The sequence below is a fragment of the Solanum tuberosum genome, unplaced genomic scaffold, assembly GCF_000226075.1.
Source record: "Solanum tuberosum cultivar DM 1-3 516 R44 unplaced genomic scaffold, SolTub_3.0 scf00630, whole genome shotgun sequence".
NCBI classification, from domain to species: domain Eukaryota; kingdom Viridiplantae; phylum Streptophyta; class Magnoliopsida; order Solanales; family Solanaceae; genus Solanum; species Solanum tuberosum.
In genome coordinates, this window is record NW_006239566.1 from 171,099 (window position 1) to 179,261 (window position 8,163).

Here is an 8,163-nt window from a genome sequence, read left to right on the forward strand (position 1 = left end):
AGGGGTTGGAGTACCACATTCAGTTTGAGCTTATTTGCTCTAATCTTTGGTGTAAAGGATTATTCAGCACTTGTGTTTGTGGGCTGTACTGGTTATCAGCAGGGGGAAAACAAGCAAGTTCGATTTTATTGTCATTAAGAATAGAAAAAAGAATAAAAACCTGGTGTTAGAAGTTGAAATTATGATTTAACGTCTGCCAAGTGAAGAAACAAAAATGAATGTAAAAAGTTGCAGAATCTCATCTACTAAACAACCTGTTTTCCAACAAGTAATAATATATTCTTATACAAATATACACAATCTGGTAAAACCATACAATTGGCAAATCAATATATGTATATATTTTTATAAAATATATACAATATAGCAAAAACATACCATTAGCATATAAAAATACAATTGTATAGCATGCATGTATGTATTTTGTACATTGGACGTATAAATAACACACGCTCGACAAAATACCAACATGCAAAAGTTGAGCAATCGATTAGAAAATCTAAAAATGACTTTTTGCAACATGTTGCCAAAATCATGATTTCCATTTATTATTGTAAAAAACATACATTTACAGGAAAAGACATAGGTACTCAAAGGCTATAACCAAAGTATTCTTTTAAGGGCAATCTAGGATTATATATATTTACCTGCACTCGATACTTATATTGAACTTATGAAACAAAAGGGAGAAAAACGATTTGATCATCTTGAAGGTAATGACAAATAGAGGGAGCACCAGGCTTAGCATTAAGCACTACAAAAGGCAATCCTTTTGGATTCCAAAGAGATGTATCTTTGTGACATATTGATACTGCTTTAACCTTTGTTCCATCAACACCGATCATCGATACCATATATGTCTTTGTACCTCCTCCACCATGACAAAAATGCACTGCATACGCGTAGTTAAGTTTGTGGCATATCATGTTAAGTCCATCAGCCATGAGTTCGACTTCTTTAATGGTGTATTTTTGCACCATTTGATTTTCCCCTTGAACCTCTGTTGCAACTACCTTAACATTGTTTGTTCCAAGCATGAATATCCCAAAATCTACCATAGACTCTAAAGAAGTTGCACACTTTCTTTTCTCTCCTTTCATCGCGGGTTCTTCACATACTTTGACTGTTTCCTCAATTGTTTTAGCATCTTTTGAGTTGTTATTTATTGAGAAATAGTTTAGAATTTGTGGGATTTTTTTCGATGAGAAGGGAATGGATTCCACAAATTGTCGAGGCCAAAATGGTGCTTTGTTTTTGTTCTTTAGAGAGGGAAAGTTGATGACTTTCCCTTTCACTAATTCTTTTTCGAAGAAGTAAGGTTTGTAAAGGAAATTATCTTGATGATCGCTTTGGGTAGGGGTCTCATTTTTTATCTCGTGAATCTCATCCTCGGTAGCAGCATGGAAAATCCAGGCTCCATGTTGGTGTAAACCATAGTATACTTTCTTCTTTGTGTCAAGAATGCCATCATCTGTAGTAACATATAAATAACAATCAATTTTTTCAAATTCTTCATGAAAAGAAAAGTTGGATAGTTAACAAAATATGGGCAGTCATCTACCCAAAAAATTAATACTTGTACGGCTCATATGTGTAGTTAAATTCGTCTGTTTCAAATTGGACTAATGGTGTGTTCGATACAGAGGATCATGTTTGGTTGGTCAAAAATTTTTGAGAACATTTTTTTTTTTAGAAAAATAAGTTTTTTAAAAATAAGAAAGACGACTTTCCTATTGGACAATGGAGGAGCTACATAGAACAAATGATAATCAGTTGAATACTCTTTACCGAAAAATTATATTTTATAAAAAGAAAATTATACTATACATATCAAAGGATGAAATTTCTGGTTTCGCTATTGCTAGTGAAAGTATGAAAAACAAGTTTCACAAGTGATATTTCACACATAGATTGCGTTTTCTCCATCCTCCATTACACCTCATCGCCCGTAGCGCCCCACCTCCCACAATATTTTTTTAGATTATATATATATATAATATTTTTTTGCCAGAAAACAGTAAGAAATTCAATTATTTTCTAAAAACATCTTCCTTTATTAGGAACATACCCTACTCTATAATATCTGATGAATAAATTCTACATGAAATTGCATAGGATTTAGATGCATGCATATAATCTGAAATATTTAAGGAACTTTTATCCATACTGATAGTACGTAGCTAATTAAACCCAATGGTAGAAATAGAATTGTGCATTTTTTAAGACATATATGTGAAACATGTAATAATAAAATTAGTACTTAGTTAATTTGATGTATAATCGCTGTAACTTTTTCACTATACTATAAAATCATAAACTTCTTTTTGTCGAAGTATGTGAACTTCATTCCTAATTTATTTTAGTCAGACAAAAACTAATCATGATTTTACTATTACAGAGGACAAAATTAAATAACAATTTTGCGATCTTATAATATATCTGACATTAACTCTATAAAACAATATCCATCGAAACGAATTACAACTAACCTGCTTGGGGAAGTAAATCTTTGATCACTTTGGGAATTTGAGCTTTAGGCAATTTTATTTTCCAATAAACCTCCGGAGATATAGCTGCATGAGTACTTGCTATAAAAGTAAGCTGCACGTATATAACAATAAACAATTTTTTTATCAGTATCTCCCCTGATTAAGTCAACAATAAGGCGGATTCGGATATGATTTCAAATTATGATTTGGAATCAGTTATTTAAAAATGAAATTGAATTTTTTTTTGAATGTGTAATTTAAATTTTTTAAATTGTATTTTTTTTTTCATAAACATAAAAATCTCAAAATTTGTAATGATTATCAAGAACTTTCTCAATTCTTATCAATTTTACCAAATGAGCAAAACATATATAATTCATAAGCAAGACATTTGAACATTCTGAAATGCCGCATTAATAAATCACATATCTCCATATTTTAATTAAGAAATATTTGCTATTACATGTTACTACAAACTTTTAAATACACATAATTATGTAAGGATCTACTGATCCAATAAATCAACAACAGTAGTAAAGTTATTTGTTTATACATTACTTCCACATGACACGTACAATTTATTTAGGTCAAACATAAACAATATTTCTTTTGTAAAATTCAAAATGATTGATTTTCTTTTTATCAAATATAAATTTATAGATTAAATTTTACATTTAATAAATTGAAATCACAACTTGAAATGTAAATACTACTAAAATATTAATTTAGGATTTCAAAATCATAAAAATACCACTCACCAAGAAAATGGTAGAGTAGAGTAGCTGCAACTTCATTGAATTTTTTGTTTGTTATAATAAATTGTGAATAGATTAAAAAAACTCGAAAAGAAAAACCTTGGATGAACAAGAATAGAAACTATCCTATATTTATAGGCATAGAATACTGCTATTAAATATTTGTGCCCCTCTTAATTAATTATTAGAGCAATTAATGAATTTCTATCAACAATGGTCATAAAAATATATGTATATTTTGTACGTTGAAACCTCTATAGTGTGATGAATTTGAATTCCTCTAGAACTATTGACCATATAAATAAACGTGGGAGGTCCATGATCTGTTAATAATATTTTACTCGTCTATTTTTTTTATTTGTCTATTATATTAAAAATAATTATTTAATTTTAAAAATTAAGAGATAATATCAAATATAATATTATTTATTTACTAACATTAAGATGGTTTATAATTAATAAAAATGATATAATTAAATTATTATTTTTAAAAATGTACCGCATCAAACATAAATATAAGAAATTAATTTTGTTTTTAATAAAAATTCTGACTCAGCCGTTAACGGTGGACGGTCTTTATCAAACAAATATATTGTCTCTTACATTTTGCGGCTTGAGTTGAAATTTGCTATTAATAAAATGGCTGCATAATTAAGGTTTGAATGGCAAATTGGAATATCCCTATAGTGACGTTAATAAGTTTAATTATCAACTATGAACTACTTCATAGTATATTACAAATTTGTATTTCTCAACTTTCATATTGGCTGCAGTCAAGCGTCGTATGCGGAATATGTAAGCGTCGAATTTCTACGATTAATTCGGACTAATTTAGATAAGTTTCTAAAAATAATTTGAGTTACACGAAATTCACTTGAATATAATAAAATTATGAGAAATATATTGATATAAGTTGGAGTAATAAATTATAATTTTTCTACTGATATATTCTTTTAGTCCTTTTTGAGTTGTCATGTTGCGCTTTTTGAGAATCCGTTTGATTAATTTTCAAAGCTAAATTAAATTACATTAATTTGATATTTTAAAATAAAAGGAAAAAGAGTCATATTTGTTTTTGTACTCTTAGAAAAAGGTTATATTTATTCTTCGTCGTATTTTTTTGATATATTTGCCCTTGTCAACCGACTTTGAACACATATTTCTCTTTGGGTATTATGTTTGCCCTTGGGCACATTTTGCCCGTGACATCATACTGATGTTTTAGGATGAGTTTGGGGGAAAAGTTCAAGATTGTTAGGAGTTTGGGTAGGTCAGATTTTATTAAGTAAACTATTAAATAGAAAGTAATTTTTAATTATAATAAAAATATATTCATACGTAAGCGCAACGTAAACGTTAAATAAAAGTGGTGACATGATACTTAACTGTCCAAGGGCAAATATGTGCCCAAAATTAGATAGCAAGGGCATATATATCAAAAAGTATGATGAATGGTAAATATAACCCTTTTTTAAGAGTATAAGGACAAATATGACCCTTTTCCGAAAAAATAATAATTAGACATTTAAAATCTATATGAAAAGTATTATAAGTTGCAACTTTTTTAATATTAATATGATAAAGAAATACATTTTAAAATATTAATCAAAGTTTATATCATTTTACTCTAAATTTTTTTATGAGAACTAAAAAGGACCTGTGGGAATAAGCGTTTAAATTAGTTGAATGAACTAATATTATTGCATTGCTTCGAATCATTAATTAGTAATAATTGAGAAATAATTATGTGAGTAATTATTCAATAATGATTAACTAATCATTGAAGTCATTATGGGAACCAAGGATTAATTAGCAAAGTGAGAAAACAATGGGAATAAGTGACAACAATAGTGTTTGAGCATAGATTTTTAAGGAAAAATTATTTTGGCCATAATTTGGTCAGAATGGTAAAAAAACATGTTTACATTATAAATTAGTTTATTTTTGGACATTTTTTCCCTTTAATTTAAATATTGAATATATTCTTCAATTATATTTCCAAGACATTGAAAATGATTAATGAGATTAATTATTAATGATTTCATAATTAAACATGAGAAAGGAACCACAAAATTCATCAAAGAAAACATAAATCTCACCCACTCTAAATTAAAAAAATAAAATTAAATATATGACAGTAGTAGTAAAAAAATATAAAAAAAAAATATATCTTTTTCAATTTCTAAATTTCCTCCTTTCTACTTATTCTTTTTTGTTTATTTATTTTTCATTTCTTATTTCTTAATGAAAAAAAATAATAAAAAGTACAAAAGAGGATTAAAGTGTAGGCTATCTATTTTACTTTATAATTTCTAAACGTGAAAAGATAAATTATATCTAAATTTCAATATTAAAAATTTATATCTATAATACTCAAATTAAAAATATGAAATTCACCAAGTTGACAAAACAACTACTCTTATTTATTTAAAGGAGTTGTTGTTATGCATGAATTTTCTAGAAAAAAGTTAAATGATACAAATATATTTTATCCGATTATACTTAGACTGTATGTGAGTGAAATATGAAGAAAACTGAAATTACCATCATGTTTCCTCCATTACGTGATTAACGTATATGAATCACATCATACACAAATAAAGACTCATTAAAATTAATGAATCATATTATAACACAAATGTTGATGGTGCTTCATTGAAAATTATAATAACTAGGAAAGGATATAGAAAATTCTTTATGATTTCAAAATATTTTTTTATAAAAAAATATTGAAATACAAACATCTTCATAGTTCTCTGGTGATAATGACAACACAAATTTGTTAAACATGAACTAGATCAAAGTTTTTGCACACATATATTTTTCTTTATTACGACCCATTTGGTCGTTTTGATTACTAGAGCTTTGTAATTCATAAAAGACTCTTTTGATAGACTCTAAATGGGTATTTTGGACTGTTCGAAATTACAATTATGAAATTAGTGGGGTAATTTTTATAATTTATTTAGTTGGTGGTTAAGGAAAATAACATTAGAATTAATAGTGGGTCACTTCTACCACTCCCAAAATTAGGCTTAAATAATAATTAGGGGTTCCCTAGTCCCTAGAAACTCAAGAGAAGTTCAACTACGGCGATACAATTTGCAGATCAGGTAAAATCCAATATGTATTTTGTGAATATGAACAAAGGCTTTATGATTATTATTATTATTATTAAATTATTGTTATTAGACGGGAAATTGAAAAGAACGACTTTTCAGTGTTAGCGTTAGGTTGAATTTTGGTGATTAATGGCGTTGGGGTGTGGGATTGTTGGAGACAAATTTGTCTCCCACGGATTGGCTGATTTCCAGTGAGATTATTTAATTGAGTTAGGAAAATTGCCTTAGGGGTAGGTCATGATAATGATAAGATGGGTCACTTTATATTCTAAATAAATGATTGAATTTCCTTTAAGTTTAGATGTTAGTTCTTAAATCTAGGGGACAAACTTTGGTGGGTAATTATTGGCCATTTAATAATCCAACATTAGGAATGAGGTGTATTATCATAAGTAAGATAGTCTGCAATTTATAAGTGTGTGCATATTGATATGACTAATGGAGAAAATAATCAGGAACTAAAGTAATTGGGGCCAATGGTTAGTTGATGGTTGGTTGGTTTGATTAAATTATTGTGAAGTACTAAAACAATAAGTGGTAAATTATTGTTTATTGAGTTAAAGAGTGAATTGCAGGTGAAAGTTTTATAGAATAATTGAATTGTCACTGTTATATTCATATTTTGGAATGGGTTACATTTGTTTTCTTTGGTTAGTTTATTTTGTGATTTCATGTGTTGGCTGCCACTGGTATCGTGACCAGTGGTTTCAGTTTTACCATATTATAAACTAAAATTTGATATATTGAGATATGTAATTAAATATAAGGTATAGTAGATTATATGAATTACATTAAAGTTATGCTAATGGGAGGAATTAAGACTTACCCTTAGGTTTGAACTTTAGGAAATTGATTATAGAATTATGTGAGTTTTTGGGTCTAGGCTAGACATAGAATAATATGAGTATTTATAGGCTTGTTAACTTACAAATTATGCATATATACTTGATAGATTGGAAAGGTTCGGAACTATTGAGGAAAGGAAAAACATTGGAGAAGTAGTTGCTTGACTTCGGTTCTTCGGTGGAGGTAGGTTATGGTTTATTCTATTTGATAGATAGACTCTTAGTAGTGATTGATATGCATTGAATGATATTGTGAAGTTCTCTATGTACTTGATTGTGTGATTGTGTAGCTTGGTTGTGTGGTTTGTGATTGGTCTGAAATCCTGAGATCGTGAAATTTATAATCTTGAACCCTCTCTATCGAAGTGATGTCTTGAATAAAGAAGGCTTGATGAAATATTGTTAATGAATTGAAAAGTGGTGATAATAAATGATAAATTAATGATATTATTGGATCGGAGTGTCATGTTCCGACACAGTATAATTGGATCGGAGTGTCACGTTCCAACACGGTATTATTGGATCGGAGTCACATTTTGACACGGTATAATTGGATCGGAGTGTCACGTTTCGACACGGTAATATTAAAGGAAAAATATATTGAATTAACTTAATGTATTCAATCTCAAAGAACTCAATTCCCAAATTAGTTTGGTTTGGAGGCAAGAGTCCTCATGTGTGATCTTGATATTATTGATTGATTATATACTTACTTTAGTGTGGTTGACATTGGTTCATGTGTTTGTTGTTTGCCACCTGCTAAGTGTCATAGTTGATTTTATACTATTATTCATTACATATTAGTTTCTATTTTGGGTTGGCCGATGACACCTACTCAGTACATGTTGCTCCGTACTGAGCCCTACTTGTGTCTTTTTTTGTTTTCCTTTTATGGAGTGCAGCGAGTGTACCAGCGAATTTGACTCGCCCTCAGCTCTAGCCAGTCTCAGCA

General features: G+C 28.7%; 1 protein-coding gene across 1 annotated transcript; it reads right to left on the reverse strand.

Moving 5' to 3' along the window:
* Nucleotides 1-429: 429 nt before the first annotated feature.
* On the reverse strand, nt 430-3,331 carry LOC102580172 (BURP domain-containing protein 3-like). The gene is made up of 3 exons (XM_006366509.2): nt 3,248-3,331; nt 2,490-2,601; nt 430-1,471 (listed from the first exon to the last, which is right to left on the reverse strand). The coding sequence occupies exons 1-3, from the start codon at nt 3,281-3,283 to the stop codon at nt 672-674; spliced, it is 948 nt and encodes a 315-aa protein (XP_006366571.1). The 5' UTR covers nt 3,284-3,331; the 3' UTR covers nt 430-671.
* Between the last annotated feature and the right edge of the window lie 4,832 nt (nt 3,332-8,163).

What these genes read in the sequence shown, in the direction of transcription:
- LOC102580172 (XM_006366509.2), bottom strand. Translation starts at nt 3,283, where the DNA reads ATGAAGTTGCAGCTACTCTACTCTACCATTTTCTTG. An exon ending in TCTACTCTACCATTTTCTTG is followed by an intron (nt 2,602 to 3,247) that starts GTGAGTGGTATT and finishes ATATACGTGCAG; the next exon opens with CTTACTTTTATAGCAAGTAC. An exon ending in AGATTTACTTCCCCAAGCAG is followed by an intron (nt 1,472 to 2,489) that starts GTTAGTTGTAAT and finishes ATGTTACTACAG; the next exon opens with ATGATGGCATTCTTGACACA.